Source organism: Triturus cristatus, chromosome 8, assembly GCF_964204655.1.
Source record: "Triturus cristatus chromosome 8, aTriCri1.1, whole genome shotgun sequence".
NCBI classification, from domain to species: domain Eukaryota; kingdom Metazoa; phylum Chordata; class Amphibia; order Caudata; family Salamandridae; genus Triturus; species Triturus cristatus.
In genome coordinates this window covers 1,032,823,568-1,032,847,141 of record NC_140591.1, presented here as the reverse complement: position 1 = coordinate 1,032,847,141, position 23,574 = coordinate 1,032,823,568, and the positions used below count along the sequence as shown (strand labels likewise).

Sequence of the window (23,574 nt, the reverse complement as noted above, 5' to 3'; positions counted from 1 at the left end):
GGCATAGTTGGTGGGGGGGGGGGGGGTAATTCACCTCTCCTTACTGAATATTGTGGCGTTATAGGGTGGTCAACCCTGCCAACAGCATAGTCATCTCAAGAGAATATTTTCTGGGCCCTTTTCTTTGATAATTTTTTTTAATTTTAACATTTTTGAATGATGTGTGAAGCAAGCAAACAAATTGGTGTAATTTGGATGTTATATAAATGTGGAAATGAAAATAGAATTGTGAAACAGGATTTCTGATTAAACATTTCATGTAATTGATCAAGAAACCAAATGCAAGGCTGAACTTCTCTTGGGAACTATTTTTCACGCTGCACACATTTCAAAATGATGCATATGCACATCAAATATGCTATTTACCTAATTATCTTTTTCACTGTGTATCCATTTGCAGGGAAATGGCATCTTGGACTTAACTGCAACAGCAAAGATGACTTTTGCCACCACCCTCTCAATCATGGTTTTGATTACTTCTATGGTCTGTCAATGACCAACCTCAAAGACTGTAAACCAGGTCAAGGAAGTGTGTTTCGAGATGGGCTTCCCAATGCAATGAAGAGACCTCTTCAGATCATCGGCACAGCTCTGATTGCCTTTGGAATACTTCATCTCACTGGGCTCATAACAGTACCCTGGAAAGTCCTAGTAGCCTACACAGCTTTAGTAGCCGCCATTTTTCTTGGGCTTGGTTTTGTCTTCTTCTCGAGTTTCAGACACTTTAACTGTTTCATTATGAGGAACCATGAGGTTGTTCAGCAACCACTGTCTTATGAGAACCTTACCCAAAGATTAACAGATGAAGCGGTACACTTTATGGAAAGGTAAACAACTTTTTTCATTCTTTAATCCCCGTATTACATGTAAACATTCAAACGTTCTGCCAAATGAAAGGGCAGTCCTACAATGAATGCTGTACTTGTTAGTTTGAAATGTACACTTAAAGCATTCTGTGGGTCATACTTAAGGAGTTAAACAATACTTGGTATAAATTTACGATGCCTATAAGTATATATATCTCAGTGTGTATTGTATAGCTTACCTAGATGCATCCAGTAAAGGAGCATAGCAACCCTGCGGAAGACGGTTGAGGGCTAGACATTCAGTGAGAACTTGGGGGACCCTGGGCAGGCAGTGGCGGCTCGCAGAGGGAGTACTGCGGGGCGGTGAGGCAGGGTGGTGGGGGTGTAGTGGAGTCGGACATACGACAGCAAGGAGTAAAGTAAGTAAATAAATCAATGCAACTATTTACCTTGCGCTCGCTGCATCGCCAACTCGGCTATGCAGTGAGCGCAAGGTAAATAGCTTTATTTATTTAATTACTTACTTTACTCCTTGCTGTAGTATGTCCAACTCCACTACCCCCCCATCCTGGTCCCTCCCACACCCGCCCTACCACCCGCAGCATTCCCTCTGCGAGCCGCCACTGTGGCTAAATACTTTACCTATCTCTTAAGGGAATTGTTTCAGGCACCTCCCAATTAAAGTAGTCCTATTTCATCACCTCAAAACTGCTGAAAAGAAGCAGCGGACACAGAGGGCAATAACTGCACCAAAGACAGGTCTTTCAGTAGTGGCAGGTTTGGCATTTTAAAATAAAGAGATAATTGTTGCCAAGGAAGGAATATGAATGAAGAAACTATCCAAATATTTTTTTTAGGAAAATACAGATTATGCCTCATTAGATGCATGAAGTTAAGAGTGACATTCTCCTCTGTGACTTACACAAGAGTCCTCTATTCGGTTTCGTGCTTTGCACTTGACCATACTGTATTAATGCCTCTGAAAGTGTGATCTGTATGCATGCTTCATAGTGTATTCCTTGTTAAAGTGCCTAAAACACAGTAAATAGAACTGCCTTTAGGATCAGCTCATGTCAACAGATCTCAAACAAACGACCAAGCAAACTTGAAAGTTAAAGTTTGAAATGATCTAGACAGCAGCAGAAGAGCAGATTATTAATAGGTGTCATACAGGCCTTGCACAGAGTGTGATTCACACTCTCACATGAGCAAACAAAATCCCAAGAAAATGGAATATGAAGTAGGACATGTATTGCAACATGATAGGAATTAAATGTAAAGTTTTAGTTATTTGGAAAGCACTTTAACATTTAAGATGAAGAGACCCATACCTGAATATAGTACAAAGGACAATAAAGGCACTCTGTCAACCAGATGATTCAAAAACTCCTGACCCAAGAGGGAACAAGGGCCTCTTGTTATGAGGGACTAGCCTCAGATGTGCACATGCCACTGTAGCATTCACAATTATACAGCAGAGTGAAGTTCATTTTATAACCTGAAGGTTTTCTGATCATTTATCAAAGGGCGCAGAACAAATTCAATAATAAATATTTTAAAGAAAATACAAACCTGGGGACCCTAGTCTCAGGAATACCCATCATGGGCAGAATGCAACCTTCACAGCAGGAGCCAGCACATATGCTGAGAGCCGTATCCATCCAGCCCATAGTACAATCATGAGAATATAATTCCTAGGAGTATGTCTAAAGTAGAGGATGTGCGACTATTTTCGCCCCTCTCCAAAGCACATTTCAGCCTCATAAGGCTGGGCAGGGCATTTTGCTACCAGCAAGGTGTAATCCTTCACGAACAACACCTTAAAAGGATAATATGGGCAAATGCGCCCTCTTTCAGTACTTGAGGTGGCAATTAATGTTTAACCTGCACAGCAAAATCCACATTTTTTGTTGTGAGATATTGCTTTTGGGTAGAACTGTAATTCTTTCTTGGCTGTGAAATGTGGGCAATAATCATGTCTATGTACTACTTCTATTAGGACAAACATTTGTATCACAGTTAAATGTTCACTTTTCCATATCTGCTGACACCCATTTGGAATTTTTTAAGTGTTTCAGATTATGGATTAGGTGGAGACCATCAAGACTGTGAAAGTAACCAAACTGTTTACATATAATGAATTTGGGTCATTGCTAAATGTATGAAAAAGTAAAATTGGGAGTAGTTGTGACATAATCTAAATACTGAACATTGCGGATGTCAGAGTTTTATAGTTATGAAGACAAGGAGAAAAATTGACAAATATTTCACCTGTAGCAAATTATGTGAAGCTCATGTGCCTCTTAGGGCCTGATTATGAGTTTGGCGGTCTCAGTGACGCAGTCCCATTGGGGTCGGATTCACCGCTGTCCACTAAGCGGGCTGCCCACCGTATTATGATGTTTTCGGATTTCAGAATAAAAGACCGCCGGAGCACCGCCTCCACCACCAACCAATCGTCAACCACCGCTGCATCGGTTTGGGAAGAGCAGCTGCCACAGGCAGTACGGAGAAGTGTCTCTGCCTTCCGAATTACAAGTTGGCTTTCCGACGAGCCGACCGTGGTGGTGAGACCGCCGGCTTCGAGTTATCAGAAACTAAGGCATTGGGGTATATGCTCACCCATTTCCTTTTTGCCCTTCTGTCTCCGACATGGATACCTTCCTCCCTGTCCTCCTTCACAGCAGCATCTTAACCCTGAAGAAAACAACCCTTTTGGTGCCGAAATCCAGGTAAGTTCGTTTTGTAGTATTTACCCATTTACTGGACTGGGCAGTGGGCACATATAGTCCAGACTCCAGCAATGGGTAGCATGTATTTTTTTCCACATGTGTCATGCATATGTGTACATTCGACACTTGTGCAGTCAGAATGCATACACATGCATCGACAAATATGAAAATGTATTCACTGCCATTAGAAAGACTGCTGCCAGCCTATCATCTTAATACGGCAGGCAGGAGACGACTGCTACGGCAGTATGGCAGACAGACCACCAAACTTGTAATCAAACCCTTAGTCTTTCCCTGGGCATTGTGCATGTTATTCACTAAGATGTTCATTAGGGCAAATCTGAAGATACTTACCATTTCAAGATGCACTTCAGCATATCTTTGTAAATTCCATTCACACATGAGCTGATTTATCCATTCACACATGAGCTGATTTATCCACATCTAGATTTACTTCAGTTTGATCCATGGTAAATATGAATTAAGACAGAGGATTTAAACTTGAGATGCTCATGGAAATTTCCTAATGTAAAATACTGGATGCTGAGACTTCTGAGTCCTCTTCTTGATTTCCTGAGGAAAGAGAAAATCCTCCCCACAGGCTCATTGCATTGTAACTGTGCTAAGAACATAGCTGGGAACTTACCAGAGGCCATGCGTGGACTGAAGAGGAAGGAGTGTGGCACGCATTGACAGGAAGTCTGTTCTGAGTTGCTATCCTCGGCGCACTGCTGAGAGGCCATGCTGGCTGAACTGCACTAGTGCTCGCAGCCACTCGGAAGTGGTGTTCCACAAGCTAGTCACAATACCTGGTATGGATGGTATCAGAGGAAAGTGAAACGCAGCACTGGTGAAGAGATGTCAGGCTCAGGCTTCTTCATCTAGCTGGACGACACCATGATTTTGAGAAAGAGGTTGTGGTCAAACCATTTAACTACTTCTCTCTAACATGATGGGTTGCCATAAAATGTTAGCAGAGGTACCCGATCCAGGATGTCACACAGTTCTTTCTTGAGATGTTTGTTCCTCTTAATACAACATTTAAGAAAGAGTTTCAAGTGCTGGATGTGTCACAACATGTACATTCCTTTATTTTTGATTATATTCTACGCTCCTGCTTCTTTTTTTTAAAACTCTTTTCACCTTCTTCAAGATTTCTATGCCTGGATTCTGCTTTTGTCTTTTATCCTTCCCGATGTCTTTTCTCTTTTATCCTTCCCGATGTCAGGAGGAATTTATTTGGTACCATGCTGATTTCTTCAGGACTTCTTCTTTAATCAATACCTATACATTTGACAATGAGGTTTTCTCCCTTTGTGACATTTTTCCTCTTAACTAGGACCAGCTTAAGGAAATATTTGACAATATCACGTATTCGATTCAGTGCAGGATGGAAACTCCAAGTGTAAGCCTTGAGTTTTCACATTTGCCCCCCTGTGAAAACTGAGGACTAAAGAGAAAGTTCATAGTAATTCATTAATCAAGCAGTGGCTCCTTGTTCCTATGCTTCCAAGGACAGTAGAAATACTTGTATCAACAATTGTCTAACTGCCCTTGAGTCACTTTGCCCCTGGAGAATGGGTCTAACTTCCCACATGTAATTATTGATCTGAAGTAGCAACTATCAGACATAGCCTTTGCTTCCCTCAGCCCTCACAGTCCAGATTCCATTAAAATCCTAAATATGTATAGCCTTCTCTAAGTCCTTCTATGCACCCTTTGGTTTTGGATTGGATAGTCGTATTCCTTAATGATATGCTTGACCCTGTCCTTTGCTGATAGCCATCCTCCTGGAGAGTGTGAGGATGTGAGCTCTGGAATGATCACAATATCTTCCAGAAATGAATGTGCTCAGACTATCAGACTGCACCCACACCCAGATTAAGCATATCTTCAGACTCCCTGCTCTGCCTCTTCACATCTACACTCTCACCTCCACAGCCAGATGAGAGAGACCACTAAGAAGGTTAATGAATGCTAACTAAATCGGGATTCACACTCATGTCCTTGGCTACAATCAATCAGACCATGGAAATAATATTTTTTTAAACGTAGGGGCATATTTACAAGAGCTTATCTTCACCAAAACGTCACTTTTTTTGAAGCTCTGGTGGCGATAAGCTCTTCACCTTATTTACAAGGCGGCATTTAGCCACTTAATGTGGCTTAACACCCACTTGTGAATAAGGCCCCCTTTCACGCAGCACTGAGCGTGAATTGGCGGGCAATGGGTGTTGAGGTGGGTGTTCCATTTGATAATAAGATCAACCACATTCCATGAAGCAGCTTAGGTCTCACCCTTACTGGTAAGTTTTATACATGAGCTGGTAAGTCCTGCAGCTGTGAATCAGAGATGGAGATTTCTTTCTCGGTGCCACAGAAGGACCTGAGTCAGTTTACTGATTGTATTTTCCCACAGAGCTCTGAGTGACTGCATCACCCTTTTTTAATACGGGTGGATGCAAATCAAGGCATAATGTAAAACAAACAGAGCTCAGGGGAAGATATGCTGGATGTTAATAATGAAATTGTCTGACTTTTTCTTAGGCCCACGGATTGCCATGCCCCACACCAAACTACTTAGTTCCACCTGGAGATCCTCTTCCAGGCTGTCTTACCCTTTTTGGGGAAAAAACATTAAGGTCCTGCAACTGAGCTAAATTTACATTAATGATACATTTTGAAATGGAACATGGGGTGACATTAGTCAGGGTTTATCTTTCTTCCATCTTCCACATTATGGCCCTTTTTCTAATCAACATAGCAAAGTCACTGGGATATTTCTTTATTATGGAATGAAAACAGCATGCAGACTCCTAAATAAATATTCAGGGCCATCCCAGCCACATAACATGGTGCCCTGTCAAGAAGGTTTAGCCTCCCAATTCACAAAGTCAAAAACAACATTTGTTAATTCACTGTGACGTGTAAAATTTGTTTTCCTGACGGTGAGGAGGTTATTGAGCAACTAAATTGTGAGGATAATTTAGTTGAAAATTCATCTGTATTCAAATAACTTCCACTAAACATTAAAACAAGACTCGAGATAGAACATATACCACAAAACACAGGTAGTATCAAAAGTTTAATGAATACCAACACTTGATTTCATATAACAATTGTCCCATTGTAATCTGTGCATGCAAAGATTTCATATTCCTTAACAAGTGGGGCACATCCAAACATAATAAAGTTTCATATTTAAGAAAGAAGAGCTCAGGAGGATCCTGCAAGGTAACTTAATGAACAACAAACAATCATGAATGATCTGATAAATATTACATTTAAAATTAAGATTAAGAGCTATATAGTCTGCTATAGAGGTGTGGCTGGATGCCCAACTCTATTCTAAAAACCCACAGATAATAACATAACTCACAACTATCTAACCAATCTGCAGTCATCTGGGAGGTTTACTCTAGGGCGTGGGGAGTCATTACTTGTTTTTTTTGTGGTCATTCAACCTAGTTGTGATGTATAGGGAAGAAAATGTATTTCACTCTCAGTACTACATAGGGTGTATTGTGTAATGTCCTTCTTCCAACAGACCAAATCTTTTGGCCATCAGACAAAGTATTCTATCTACAGAGCCAACAGGGGCTCTGTTGACCGAATACATAGGGTCCTCCATCTCTAAATGAGGAGGGGGACCCAGGGTTTGGTGATGAGGGTACTCTTTTGCATTTGCAAAGGAATATCCTGTTGGCAAAACTCTAAATCTGACTCAGTTCACATTACAGATAGGGTTGGCTACCATTTATTTTTTTGTCTGTGCTTTAGTAGAAGCATGTAACTTGTTTCAATGGAATGTCCACTAGCCAAGACCCCTTTAAAAACACCAAGTCAAAGTTTTCTAAAATTTCACCACATATGTATTTATTTCTCAAACCCTCAAAGACATGTGTGTTCTCTACCAAGAGTCTAGAAAATCTAGACTTCCCTCTGTAGATTACAAGCAATTGCTCAGCCTATTACTACTAAGAAGGCATCTGTTCCTCCATAGAGTAATTTGTGAATTTGAATAATCAATATCCCGATATAAGCACAGGTGTTATCATAATTCTGGTTATGCATTGCCCAGTTTATTTTTTCACTATTAAACATAGTCTCAGACTGTATCCACACCCAGATTAGAGAGACCATTTTCCATTGTTAAGCATAGATTCAGACTCCCTGTTCTGCCTCTTCACATCTACACTCTCACCTTCACAGCCAGATGGGAGATGTTTATATTACTAATTACAATTCACAAGATTTTATTCTTCAGTCTGCTCCTTCCAGTACCAAAAATATGCCAGCCTCACATGACCCTGTTCTTCCAATAGATTTCTTCAAAATCTAATTGTGTAATTACAAGGTGTGAGAAATTAGGTTACTGGTTGAGGGGAGTAAAACCCTTCTCAAGCAGCAACCATAATCCTTGTCAGGGGCAGGCACAAGCAAACCACAAATTAACCTGAGCTCAACTATCTGGTAGCTTGGCACAGAGCAGTCAGGTTTAAATTAGAGACAATGTGTACAGTATTACACCAATGTAGAAAAAGATTGAAAAATGTAATAAATAAATCAAGACCAAAACTACAATATTCCAATCAGTAGAACCGGAGATATGTAATTCTAAAGATTTTAGTGAAAATAGCACTAAAAAGTGCAATGCGCCACTCGTGGCTATTTGGTCTAGCAAGACCAGGAGAAAATCAAAGTTCAGGTCTACCACGATGGAGTGTGGGTTGGATACAGAGATCAGGTTTGTCCTTCTGAAAAGTTATTTTCTCAGTCCAGTGCAACGAGTCAAGTTCCCAGTGGAGGGGGCTGTGAGGAGCAGCAGGGTCCCGGACTGTTGTTGCTTAGGGCAGCAGGACAGCAGGGCAGCTATCTATCAAGGCAGCAGTCGAGCAAGGCAGTATTCTAGCAGCACAGGAGTCCTTCTTGGCAGATTCTCCACAGGTCCCGAAGTGTACTGAAGAGTTAATGTCTGAGGTCCAATATTTATACCTTGTGCCGCCTTTGAAATGGAAGATGGTTTTAGAGGTTTCCCTTTGAAGTGCACAAGTTTCATGCCTCCCCTGCCCTGGCTCCACACTAACTACAGGGGGTATACATCCCTTTATATGGAGGCAGAACACAGTCTATTTAAGTGTAAATTGGGCAGTTCCAGCTCTGCCCTCTCATCCTACCAGTGATGGCCGATTCAGACACACACCTATGCCTTCTATTGTGTGTGACTGTCTAGGAGGCATAAGACACACAATTGATGGATGGAATGCAGAACACATCAAAACATTCACCCCCAGTCAAGAGATCTGGGTTAAATCCATCATTCTTTTGCGCACCATGCCACCTCAGTTTAGACCTGGCTATATGCAAATCAGTCTTGACCTTGTGCCTCATGGGAACAGTCCAGCCCGAAATGCCAAGCCAGGTCCTCCCTGGACCGGAAACAAGCGAAACCCAAAAGTACATGTCCAACTTTTTAAATACACTGCCACATGCCCTCTGGCCTATCCAGGGCCTACCCTAGAGGTGACTTAAATGTATTGAAAAGAAATGTTTGTGCTGAGCCAAAGGTTTATAATGTGGAGTTGAAATGGCAGTTCAAAAACGGCACATGCATGCTGCAATGGCATACCTAAGACATGTTTAGAGGGCTGAATAAGTCGGTGGCACAATTAGCCCTAGATACATGTAGTACGACTTTGCTAGGGATTTAGAAGTAAATAAAATATACTAGTTGGGTGTAAGCCAAATCTACCATGTTTTAAGGAGAAAGCCTAAGCACATTAGCACTGGTTAGCAGTGGTAAAGTGTGCAGTGTCTTAAAACCCAGCAAAGACAGGTTCAGAAAACAGGAGCGTGAAGGTAAAAAGTTTGGGGATGACCCTGCAGAAAGGGCCAAGGCCAACATAAGGCCTCAATTTCTTGCTAATAACATGCCTGCCATATCTTCAACCAGATCACAATTGTAAATTGCCTCTGATACTAACTAATAAAAAAAATTGAACACCAAGACTGAGAGCCTGATTTAGAACTTGGCAGCCAGGGTTCTCTGATTAAGAAGAAATGTGGGAGGAAGGGCATTAAACAGTCCACCCTATTTAGGGAGGATGGTGCAATGCCTTTTTTTTTATTGTCCATCACCACCAGGAAAACATTGCATTGAGGAACAGGAACAAATACAATAATGACCCCACACCCTAGGAGAAAACTTTCAGTATGTGGGGGGGTCATATGTTTTTTGTTTTTCAAAAACAAACTCCCACTTTTGGAGTTTGTTTTTGAAAAATTAAAAATGTCAAAAGTTTGTTGTACAGCCATTAAAATGGACAGCAGCTATACACCAAACTTTTAGCACATTGTAAAGAACCATGGTAATAGGGGTTCCTTTCAATGTACAGAGATTACCTCTGCCATCAGTTATACCCTCAGCCATCCAATGGACACTACTCCTTGAGCCAACCTCCAAATCAGGCCATAAATAACTATTGTTTTGGCATCCAAAATTACAGATTTCACTACTTATGATAAGAGGGTAAGTCTTGTTAATTCACAACCATTTTGATTTGCAAAGCCATCTTATAACCAACTGTGACTAGCTCTTTTTACTTAGAAATGTAACCGAAAAGAAATAAAACTTTGGTGCAGTTCAATGGGTTTTGCTTTTTCTGTCTTTTTCCCCTTCAAGAGACATCAAGGCATCAGCACAGCACAGCACAGCTACAGGTGCAATGATTTATTAGAACCAGATGCAGAATCTCTATTCTGACTTATTGGTATTTCTACTGCTACATGACTCAATCAACAAATCATTTTTAAAACTCAACTTGTTGGTATTTGATGCTGGCATAAAGCAGAGTTTTACTTGATGCAATGAGACAAACCTTTGAGCTCTCCACAACAATGGTTTCCTGGTTTTGTTATCAGTTGTCTCACAGGAAGCCCATATTGGGCATTGGGGCAGAGAATGACTTTCTTCTTATGCCTGTACATATTTCAACCCAAAACTGGTTGAGATCTCTTACTCACTGTGCCACAGGAACCAAGCTGCACTCGACTGAAGGGGTCCAAACAGGCTGAAAATGTCTTGGTTTGCTTGTGTTCCTGTTTATGGACGACCCAGCTTAGCAGTTCAGACTGGACTGCTAATATTGGAGCAGGCAGGAGCAAGAGTTATTTGCATATGGCTGGGTCTAATCTGAGTTAGCATAGTGGGAAGAATGGTTAGACTAGCCAGAGTGAATGCCGGTGGCAAGTATTCCCTCTCTCACCTTTTGTGTGTTAGATGTAATGCCCTAAGTGCACTAGGGTATGTCCAGATTTGGGTCTCTTGCTCATTGTTCCACTGGAGCCAAGCTACACCTCACTTAAGAGGCCCATTCAGCACAAAGAGGTCTTGGGTTGCTTGCATTGGCAGTTTAGGCAGAACTCTTCCTTTTGGAGCAGGACCATGAGTGGTTTGAATATGGCTGGATCTAATCTGAGATGGCTTGGTATGCAAAAGAACAACGGATTGGAATGCTACCCTGAGTAATTACCAGTGGTTAGACTTATTGCAGGCATTCCTCCCATCATGTTTGATAACATAATGATCCCCAGCACTGGGAACGTTTTAAGTGTTTACTATGGATCAGTTTAAGATGGCAGGAAATCTACAGATGTGTTAACACTTTTAGGATATACACAATGCATACCTTCCTATTCCTATTCAGTAGAAACATTTGATGCTCTATTAAAAGGGATAGCCACAGTTAGCAAATAACGAGGTTGGGAATAAAAATGAGAATGGGACTGGCCAAGCAGATGATATCTTACAGGAGAGGTCTTCAAACTGGGGGTGCGGGCTCCCCTGAAGAGACATTAAGTGATACCAGGGGGAGGCCAGGCTCTGGCCAAGAGAGGCATCATGCTTTGTTTTAAGTGGTCAAAAAAGAACAGCAATAAGCCACTTTGTCATCACTAACATCGTTTGTCATTTATATTCTGGCTGGGAGTATGTGTAAAAGGGGTAATAGAACTTAACTGCAATGTTTGAATATGTTTAGCATATTTAAACATTGTCAATTTAACAGAATATTTGAGGGGGGCCTGCTAATTTTTTTGTACAAGGGGGCACAGCTTGAAGAAGTTTAAAGACCACTGTCCTAGGGTGACAGTAAGGGATGAAAATATGTGTATGGGATCGCCTGTTGAAGGAAATGCGAATTAAGCTGTAGTGTAAATTAAGAATTAAGCGACACTAGATAGCATAACCATTGTGAAGACTCGACCCTTCTAAAATAATTGATAGCATTGAATGTGTATCTAAACATTCAAGGTTGGGGTAGGATACTGAGGTAATGGGCTGAGCGCTCTGATTTACATAATAGAAACAGTTTGATATTTAATTAGTATTGAATGTGTTTAGAAGCTAATAAAATATTCATTAGTGGTATATTTATAATAAATAATATAAATAACATTTTTTATTTAATAAAGACAGGTAAGACATTTTTCTAAATTTCTTCTCAGGGTTTATTTTAATTATATCTTTACATTTTTAAACATATATATTTCAAATTAAAAATAAACATGTAAATATAGATTAATAAAATAAATATTTTGAGTACATTTTTATTATTACATAAACATGTAAATCAAATTTAAATTGTATTGTATGTTTACAATTTTTACCATTGTTTGAAATGTTTGCTGCTTTTCATATATTGCTTTATATATATTTTCAACATCATTTTAACATAATTTTTAAAGTTTGTATTACATAATTGTATATATTTTATACTATTTAATTTAGACTTTACAATTTATTTGCATTTTTATACAAATATTTTACGTTTTACATCTATAATATTTGTAACATTTTTTTAATTTTAAAAAATCTGCATTTTTTCATTATTTGCCATTCATTTAAATGGTGAGATAGTCTTTTTTTTTTAGCTGAATTTAGGACCCTTTTTTTTTTACTGCTACCCTCTACTTTGTATTCTATTTGTGCCATTTTTTGTCTACTTTCTGAGATCGAGGTTGCGGTAAGGTACTGGTGTTTGTTTGGACAGGTAAGTCCTTTTTAAAGGTTTTTGTAATGGTTTTGAGGGTAGGGGTTGATGTAGGGGGATGTTTTGAGGCTGCTTATAGTGTGATTTGTGGGTTTTGTGTATATTTGGGGCCTCATTACGCTGTCGGGCGTAAACTTTCTTCCCGACACCGACTCCTATTCATAACTGACTGACTCGCGGTCGGCGGTTCGGCCCGACCGTTTATGATGCGACCGAACACTGTTCGGTCGGATTCCCATTGACTCTTATGGGAGCCTGTGTTCCGTTGTCAACACAGGCTCCTATGGGGAAATGGGGGGTGTGCGTAAAACTCTGCACACTATGCCAGGCACCCCATGGTGCCTGTCACACAGTGCAGGGTTTTACATGAGGATACCTTAGGTACCCCCTTGGCCACCAACTGGAGGCCACAGGATGAAGAGGGCCCTGCTAGGGGCCCCAAAAGTCACTTCCGACAGCCTTTCAAGTCGGACAGACCAACTCGGAAAGACTGTTAGAAAAATACATCCTAATCACTCGATCGGAAACCCAGTCCTTAGAGCTGTACAATGGGGTCCAACAGACATGAACTCTGCGAGAGCCAGTCGGAACCAATTCGGTAAGACCGTACGTTTTACAATCCAACCGCGAGCATCGTATTTGGTCGGGCGGATTGCAAACCGATAGATTCGGTCAGGAGGGTTCCAACACGGTCTAGGGGACTTCGAATGTCGGGAAGAGGCTTACCACCCGACTTCGTAATGAGGCCATTAGTTGTAATAATTGTATGATTTTTACTAATATGTGATTTGGGGTTTTCATACACTGTTTTACAAATGTTTACTTACGTTATGTAATATTATGTAATGTTACGTACTTTATGATGATTCAGTATATGTATTTTTCGGAATATGTTTTGCGAGTTAATTTCTCGTTGTCTTAACAGGTTTTTGTCAACAAACGTGTCCAATGTTCATTGGGAGTTACAATTTTTTTTTTATCAGTTTTGGTTTATATTAAACAATATTTTTTGTGTTGATTTCCTTTTTTGTGTTTCCAGGAGTGTTTCTTTTTTAAAAGACTTTTTCTGGTATTTATTGGTTCCTACGTACTTTGTATTGCTTTGTGGGATGTATATTGGATTTGTTTAAATTTTGCATTTTTGGGGGCTTTTTTGGAAATATTTTTCCCATTTTTAGGCGAATTACTTATTACCTACGTGGATACAGAAGAAGATCTGCAGCTAATGAATACTAAGTTATATTTATTTTATTATTTTGAGGGTTGGAAATGTTATATATGTAATATTTTTATTGTTTGGGTAAATATTATGTGATTATTATTTGGAAATGTATTGTTTGTGTTGTATTTATTTTACATGAAGGATTTGGTTTGCTCTTTGAGATTTTTGGTTGATTAGGTTTATATTTTTATTGTAAATAATTTAAATATTATTTTAATAAATCAGTCTTTTTTAATATTTGAGTTTTATTTAATATTTAGACTGAATACATTTATGCAACAAATTATTTGTTATCTTGGTTTAGATTTTCTGACATTTCTTGGGAGTTTTGTAGGTTACTATTTATTTTATTAACTGCTTTTGGCTAATATGTCTGAGTAATCTACTCCTTAGTTGTTTTTAAAGAATTTGACTTTAAATTGTAGTTTCATACATTCTTTTGGTTTGTTTGCTAGGTTTAGGTGCAATCTGGCTTAGAGATTTCTCCATTCATAGTTGTTGATAGTTTTGTTCTTTTTGTAATTCTTCTATGTATTGCATGTAGATTGGGTTCTGACTAATGTGGAATGAAAGGCATTGTGCCATCCTTCCACTGCGTTGTTTGTTTTGGGTTTCTGTGCGAAGATGCTGTCATGGACATTCCACCATTGTATTTGGAATTTGGGTTGGTGTCTGTATCTGGAGCAATACAGTCTGCCAATCCAAATGTCTTAAAAATAATACATAAGAGGACTTAGTTTATCTTTATTTTGTTGTTAGAAAGGGCTTTCTAAATTGGAGTGGTTGTCTACTTCTGCGACAGGGCTATAGGCTGGTGCTATCATTTGTTTTTATTTTAAAGGGGAATTGGCTGTTTGTGCATATCGCCTAAGGGCCTCATTACGATGTAGGTTGGAAAGGCTATGAACAGTATTCGGATTTTCCTAACCTGTGTCGGAACCCATGTTTCCGACTGACTCGGAAACATTTCTGACCTACCAATTACGATAGAAGTTAGCCGTTCGGTCTTTCCGACTGGCATTCGGAGACTCTGAGTCGGTCGGTGCCAAATTGTACATCTCCATGGATGCGTTTTCGACCAACCTGTTACGATGTCCGATCCGAACAACCTTTCCAAATCAGTCTGTTCAACATAGAACGGCTGTCGGAAACTGGCTTAGAAGGCCCGCAGCTGGCCCCCTTCACTGGGAGGCCTCCGGTTGGGTCCCGTAGGGGTATCCATGGGACCTCTCTTTACAACCATCCACAGTGTGGCAGGCACTATTGGGTGCCCACCACAGGTTGCTGGGTTTTCCTCAATCACCCCTTTTTTCAATAGTAGCCTGTGTTGTCAGTCAGAACACAGGCTCCCATTGAAGTAAATGGGAGGTTGACCGAACGCTGTTCAGAAACATCATAATTAGTTGGTCGGACTCACCGAACCCAAGTTGGTCGGAAACAATTTCGATAAGAAGTCGGTCTGATTGCTTTCCGACTGACATCTTAATGAGGCCCTATGTGCAGATTGTTGGAGATGTCTCCGTATGCTTGTATTGAAATGATAGTAACAACCTAGTCTAGCTGTGTGGGGGATACAAATTTTCTAAAGTTATCTGATATTTGTGTTTTGATATTCATCATGAACATTTTGAAGGTCCCGTCCATCATCCAGGTTTGACAATGGCTTAGTTTTAGTAAGTAATTTGCTGTAGAGAATATTTGGATTTGTTTCTCATTGTTTAGATTGTCACATAAACAGAAAGGTTCCTCACTATGGGCCTGATTACGAGTTTGGCTGTCTATCAGTGCGGCGAACCTGTGATGGCGGTCCAACCACAGCCACATTGTGGTTACCCCTGCAGTATCAAAACTGCAGCAGTCAGACTGCCACAAGATCACGGGCACTGCTGGGATCAAAGATCCTTCTGGGCCGGTGGTCTTTCTAGGGCAGGAATATGCTGGCTGTCCTGCAGCCGGCACCACTGAGCATATTCTGAGTTGCCTCACTGCTAACCTTTCCATGGCTGTGAGCCAGCCATGAAAAGGGTGGTGGTGAGGCAACAAAAAGGCCCTAACAGGGCCCACTTTCACCTCTGGTCCTGGGGCTTCATGGGGGAGCACATGTTGTGCCCCCCTGGTATTGCACCCCCAGTTCCTACATGGTAAGAAATGCACAGCATGGTGCATTATTTCCTGTGCAGAAAAGTGCTGCGGCAGTGACTGTCTAAGGTCCTCCTAAGAGCCTTAGACAGGCACTGCCGTGGGACCGCTGCAGCTCAATTTGCCCTCCAAGGATTTTAATCGTGATCCAGCGGGTGGTGTGAAAACGACTTTGGCAGTCCTCCTGCAGAGCTCTGGCATGGTGCCCGAAGGAGGACTGCCAAGGTCATAATTAGGCCCAAAGTCAGGTATTTCTATATCTTGCTAACTTCTGGGGGGAGGATGAGTGTCACTGGTAGCTTTTTTAGTTCTTGCAATTAAACGTTTTAAAGTGGGTATAGGTGATAGTTGCTCTGTGATGTGCTTGAGGACTTTGTGCACTATATCTTTTAGGATTTTGGTTGTGGGTTCCTGGGAGCTAGTGCTTGCCTCTCTTATATCTTGTAATAACTCCCTTACCTTTATTTCTGTGACATTTAGGAGGTGATTGTGTTCTCTTACATGAATTACAACATATTTTGTAATGACCCTCCCGTAGCATGCATTGGAATAATATTCAGTACCTTTCCAATTTATATTTTCTGCTGATGTATTTTCTTAAGTGTAGGTGTAACCCATATATCTTAGTAATTGTTTTCCTTTCTGGGATGTAATATAATTTGTTTATCATGTCATTGTATCTGAAAGTAGTTTAGCACTATAAATATAATTTTTTAAGTTTATACATTTGTTAGTTACATAAATTATGCATCTTCTTCTATTTTGTAAGCTTACATGTATGTTCATTTTAGATGTTTCACACTGTTTTGCAGCTTTTCCATTGGGGGTGCTCTAATGTGGAGCAGGTGTTTTCTTCTCTGTTCATGGGGGAAACAAATTTGTTTCATTTTAAGTGTTTATTTGTTTGTAGTTTGTTGAGGTTGTTAGGTTTATTATTACTTGCTATTGGGCTGAGATTCGAATTTTTATATACATATTATATACTTACTTTATCATATATTTTTGCTGGTTTGTGGTAGCTGCTCTTTTCTGGCAGGTTATGACTTTTCAGAGTTGTAATGCTTTCTTTTAGGAATTACTTGTAAAGAGATAGAAGTTTGAACGTGGTTTGTAAATTAATTGCTATTTTACATTGTTAAGTTAATTTATGAGCTAGTTTTAGTTTAAATAGGAATGTTTACTTACTTGGTTAGATCGTTTTCGAGAAGTGTATTTTCTTTTCTTTAAGGGTGTTAATTTAGGAGCTAGTTTTAGTTTAAATAGGAATGTTTACTTACTTGGTTAGTTAGTTTTCGAGATGTGTATTTTCTTTTCTTTAAGGGTCTGGTTAGAGAATCTGGCAGAGTTTCCTGGTCTTGCAGTGTTTATCATTTTAGAAGTATTGAGTTGGTAGAGTGTGCCTTTTATTGTGTTGATTTAATTGTTTGTCTGATGTTGTTGGTTATGGTTGTTTATAGTTTAATTTTATTGATTAGTTTAGTTTTAGTTTGAATTTGTTTCATAAGTCATGTCCTTCTATGGAAAACACTAATTTCGGTTTTATTTACATATGTTGCTATATAGTTTGGTGATATATATATATATATTCACTGAAAAAACCATGGGTTTCACACACGTTATAGTTAGGAATTAGCATTTAAAAAACCTTAGAAATTCAATGAAAAAACCAAAGGTTTCACACACGTTATAGTTAGGAATTAGCATTTAAAAAACCTTAGAAATTAAATGAAAAAACCAAAGGTTTCACACATGTTATAGTTAGCTGGACATTTCACTCGTAAAAAACCAATGAAATTCCCCCGTTATAGTTAGTTCAGCTAACTATAACTCGCGCGCCCGCAATGCACTACTGATGACGTCACATATTACATCACTCATGACATGGTCACTGATATCACTCATGACATCACTGATGACATCTCAAATGACATCACTGATGACATCACTGATGACATCATCCAGTGAATGTGTGTTTTTCTGAAAATTAAATATGTTTTATATATGTATATCTCAAGGTCAATGGAAGAATAAATGGGTATATAAGTGTCGAAATGGATGCTTTGTTTTTGAAAAATTTATTGTGTAACTGACTGATTAAGTGTATCATAGTGAATACATGGCTTACTGAGTAATGTTTAAATATGAAAATATCTGTATCAGTCTCTCACTTTGTGTATAAGTGGCTGCATGGGTTGGTGATTAGCTTCATGGGTGTCTATATAGGTTATTAGTTGTTTTTTTGAGTATCAGTCTGAGTGCCTGCATGGTTCGGTGGGGGGTATTACGTAGTGCATAGGTGCATGAATCAGTGATTCACTCTTTGTATGTGTTGAAGACAGCATGTGTGCAGGACTGTATGGGTGGATGAGTGTGTGTATGGGTGTGTTAGTGAGTGAATGACTGTCTCAATAGTGTCTTTATGAGTAACTACATATCTATTAAACTAGTATATGTGACTATTGGTGTATATAAGTGAGTATATGTGAGAGTGAGAGATTGAAAGAGTTCCTGTATGAATAAGTATGTGTTTCTATAAGTGACTGTTTATAAGACTAAGTATGTGTAAGTTTCCGTAGAAGTAAGTGTGGTGGTGTGTGTATAACTGCATATGCAAATAAATGTATGTTTGTTTCTTTATTAGCATGAGTGAGTATGTGTGAGTAACTCTATGGATGAGTGGCATTGTGTAACAGGATGTATAGGTGTATGAGTACATATGATGAGTGAGTACATGTATGAGTGACTGTATAGGGCTGTTGGTGAATGAGTGGATGTGTATGTGGTTCTTAGAATTACTGAAGAGGTTGTTGTAACTGGTATTGGTATGTCCATTGTTTTGAAAATTTTAGTCTCTATTTTTGAATGTGTGTATCAAAGGTTATATTAGGGTGAGAGGAGGTCTGCCACTCTATCACAAGGATGATGTCATCAGTGATGTCATCAGTGATGTCATTTGAGATGTCATCAGTGATGTCATGAGTGATGTCAGTGACCATGTCATGAGTGATGTAATATGTGACGTCATCAGTAGTGCATTGCGGGCGCGTGAGTTATAGTTAGCTGAACTAACTATAACGGGGGAATTTCATTGGTTTTTTACGAGTGAAATGTCCAGCTAACTATAACATGTGTGAAACCTTTGGTTTTTTCATTTAATTTCTAAGGTTTTTTAAATGCTAATTCCTAACTATAACGTGTGTGAAACCCATGTTTTTTTCAGTGAATTTGCAAGGTTTTTTAAATGCTAATTCTTATATTTACCTTTTTTTTATTTTTTTTTTTCAATTTTTTTTACATATTTTTATTTTAATTTTCTATCCTTTTTTAAAGACTATGGTTAAATTTTAAAAATTCTACAATATATTTTTTATTTTTACCATTTTTTTAAACTAAACAGGTAAGATTTATTAGTATAACATAGTGGGTTTTTTTCCCCTTTTTTTTTTTTTTTAGTATTTTTTTAACGTGCGCGTACGGTAAGCGCACGTCTTGCTTTTATAACGTTAGATTTCTACGCTGTTTGCGTTCATTTACGCAATTTGCGTAGACGTACGTCACGCGTGCGCAGCGCGTAACGCGTACGCTGCACGCGCATGTTACGCGGAAGTGAAGGGGCGTGCCTGTTTTACGCATGCGCGCGTGTCTTTTTTACGCGCATGCGTACTTTTGCCGTAAGCGCTCCGTAAGCGCACCGTAAGCGTAACGTACGCGCACGGTAGGTCATGTGATCAAGAAACAAAACTTTTGATTGGTTTAAAGTACTTTCAGTTCTAGAACTCTCCTACACCACACCCATTCCCCTCATTTCTGCTTGTGATCCCTTAGGAGAAGGAGCTGAGTTGTCTTTGTGATACGATGGCAGAACAGCAGACCTCTTCTGAGAGTGAGGCTAGCAGCACTACCTTGAGGCAGAGAAGGAGGAAACAAAAGAGCTCTTTCATATGGGAGTATTTTTCTTTTCCAGAGGGCAAGAAAAAGGTAAATGCACCCTTAGTGACTTGTAAGCTTTGTGACCGTGTACTTTCAAGAGGGAATCCCAACAAGAAGTATTCCTTCGGGAATCACACCATGTTGAGACACCTTCATGATGTACACGGTAGGACATATGCTCGACATACTGAAGGTAACCCTTCAGTAAGTCAACCAAGCACATCCAAAGCAGCTCAGCCTGGTCCATCATCTGCAGGGCCGAGTCCATCTTCGGCAGGTCAGCTGAGCCCTTCATCTGTGGGGGGAGCATCTCCTTTTTCTGGTCCTCTGGAAACCAACCATCGGTTTGCGAGGGTTTTAATTCGGTGCGCCACTTGTCATGATCTAATTTGTCATAGGGAGACCAGTGTTGCCCTAGTGAACAATTTAATAGATCAGCACATTTGTCGTACCGACTAATATTCCCATTCTTTCTTTCCTCTGTCCCTGCATGAACACAACGGCTCTTTTAAGAGCCAACCTTACCTTTCAACTTTTTTTTATATATTTTTTTAAACTTTTTTTTTTTTTTTTTTTACCGTACGCGTACGGTACGCGTAATTTTTTTTTTTTTTTTTAAAAAAACACTAAAAATCAACTATCACATTACAAGGTCCTTGAGAGACTACAATGAAAAACTGAAAATGTGATTGTGGAGAAGTGGAAAAAAGGGACCATGACATTTTTGACTTACCATACCCACTCAAAAAATTATTTATTAATTAAAATTTAATTTTAATTGCTTTAAAAATGGTTCAAGTTTTCGAAAATGTTCTATCTCAATCTGAAAAAAAGAAAAAAGTATTAATATTTAATAAAACATTTTATAATACAGTACACATATTTACATATTTTCCCCAAAAAATTTTTGCCTTTTTTTTGCTGTTTTCAGAATATATTGCATTTCACTATAAATTGTGAAAGCAATTGCATTCATCATTTAACAGCGGGCAAAAAAAAAATAACAATCTCAAAGATTGTTTTAAAAAAGCCCAGAATCTCTTTTTACTTAAACATAACATTATAGAAATGCATAATATTCTAAAAAAATATCATCTAATATCAATACATATTTCTTTAAAATACCGTCTGACATTTTTGTTTCAGAAGTATAATCACAAAAATATATCTCAAATAACTCCACAATACATCTGGTTCCATTTCCTTTAGACCAAATAGTAATTTTAAAATTCTTTTTTGATTAAATTTCCAATGTTAATCCAATAAAATTCTAAAGTTTAAATTGTACAGATCTCACCGATTCTCTGTAACATTTTGGTTTCCGAAAGATTAATTAATAATTAAATAAGTCCACAATACAATTGTTTACCTTTCCTCATGGCCAAATAGTAATTTTAAAAATCTTTTTTGAATAAATTTCCAATGGCAATCCAATAACATTCCAAAATTTAAATTGTGCAGATGTTACCGATTTTGTCTAAATTTTTGGTTTTCCAAAGTTTCATTAAAAATTTAAAAAGTCCACATTACAATTGGTTACCTTTCCATTAGGCCAAATGATAATTTGTAAAATCTTTTTTTTTTTTTTAAATTCCAATGGTAATCCAATAAAATGGTAAAATTGTTTTGTACAGATCTTGCCAAGTCTCTCTAAAATTTAGGTTTCAGGAAGATTAGATAGGAATTTGCTAAATCAAAAGGCAAACGTTGCTTGAAAATCAATTGGGAATCATTACACAGTGTCCAGCCTTTTTCACATTTAAGATAAACTGTGTAATGTCCAGAAGTAACAGTAGGTCCTTCATGGAAAATTATTGCAACTGTTACAAAAGTTTTTCCTGAAATTGATAATTGCTGTCCTGTAAACTTCTTTATTAAAGTATCCAATTTTGAACCATCAGCTTTACATCGTTGCATCATTAAAATTACATATTGTCTGTATTCCTTTAAAATTAACGTTGAAAACCTTTCAGATTGACACTCACTGCATTCCATGCTATGATTAGCATCTTTAACTAATTTAGCAAAAGTGACTGTTTTACTTTCTGGCAATGTTAAATAAATAAACCTTTCAGAATCAACATTAGAGCCACATGTATTGTAACAGTTTTCACAACTATGTTCCCATTTATAAGAGACACCAAACATATTTTCAATGGGAACCCCTTCTTCTTCCAGTACCTGAAGAAAAAACATCAAGAATTCCTGTGCGTCTTGCTGTACATTTTGAGAAAACTGTGTTCGTCCTGAACATACATCTAAAAGTTTTCTAATTTCAGTAGCACTTTCTATTTGAGTTTTATCATTACTCAGCTTTTGAAAAAGGAGACTCAACTCAGAACAGAATCTTTTTCTCTGATTTACTATTATCTGCTCTTGCACACTTTCCAGATAAAATGCAACATTCAGCACTACATTAGCGTAGCAGTTGACACCAGAGCTATTTTCAAAATGACATCCTACAACCTCTTCTTCATTTTCCTTTTTCTTTTTGCTTGCAATTACATCACTCCTCTTTTTTTTCCTCCTCTCTACATCTTCATTACAGATATTCTCATTTCTCCTTTTACGAGAAACTACACGTTTCTCCAACACAGGATACTGACCTAAATGAGGAGCATAGGTTCTTCTTAATCTATTATACTCCTTTACACAATTTGTATCAGCACTAACTTTTGAGTCATCAAAGTCTATCATGAATAAACCAGATAATGTTTTCACTCGTGACAAAGCTACATAAGCCATACCTTCTTTGAACACAGTTGAACCAATGTTCACAAAAGCACAATCTACAGTCAATCCTTGAGACTTGTGAATAGTTACAGCATATGCTAGAGAAAACGGAAACTGCTTCCTACGTACATATAAGTCTTTCACAAGCATGAAACGAACTGAACAACGACAAATGTCTTTAACTTCTTCTATCTGATCAAATTTTATTTTTAAACATTCAATTCCATCTTTTTTCTGATAATTAATAAAACCCACAACTCTTCCCATAGCTCCATTAACTAAACCTTTTTCAACCTCCAAATTTCTCCTTAAAAATACTCTACAGTTCATGCAAACATATAGATTTTTTTCTAATCCAGCTGTTTTGAAAATGTTCTTCTCTAGTGAATCCAATTTATTTTTCAGTGTGCCTGTTAATGTGATAGTAATTCTTCCATCCTCAATTTTGTCCACTGCTTCCAATTTCCTGATATCTTCCTTTTCCAATTTTAAAAGCTCCTCATTGAATATTGAGCATTCACGTAGAGTTGGCATTAAGCAGATGACACTTTTCTTTTCTGCAATGTTCTTGTATATCTTCTCTGCAACTATTTCTTCCTTTGGAAATAAATTATGTAGCAGCCGACTCTGTAATGCTTTTTTGCCAACTTCTGTGAGTAGTCCAATTCTGATATCTTTCAGAATACTTCCATATTCTTCATCGTTTGCTTGCCTCATATTAGTAGTAAGTTCCTTGTACTCAAAGAAGGACCAAATATTTGCATTACCGATGCTTCCCAATGACTTCTTTGTGTCTTCATGTGTCACAGTATTAAACACTGGTTGTCCTTTAACTGGAGTAAGTTGTAGAAGATCACCAAAAACTATGACATGTTTTCCACCAAATAACACGTCATAGTCTGTCCTTAGAATTTGCTGCATTCTTAAATGCACAAAGGCAAGCATTAAGTTTGATACCATGC

General features: G+C 38.5%; 1 protein-coding gene across 1 annotated transcript in view; it reads left to right on the top strand.

Moving 5' to 3' along the window:
• Window positions 1–23,574, top strand: part of STS (steroid sulfatase) — a 2,058,867-nt gene that overhangs the window by 441,479 nt on the left and 1,593,814 nt on the right. The window contains exon 5 of the mRNA XM_085622589.1: window positions 401–827. Within this exon, the coding sequence (XP_085478715.1) occupies window positions 401–827 (427 nt within the window). The remainder of the gene's footprint in view (window positions 1–400; window positions 828–23,574) is intronic.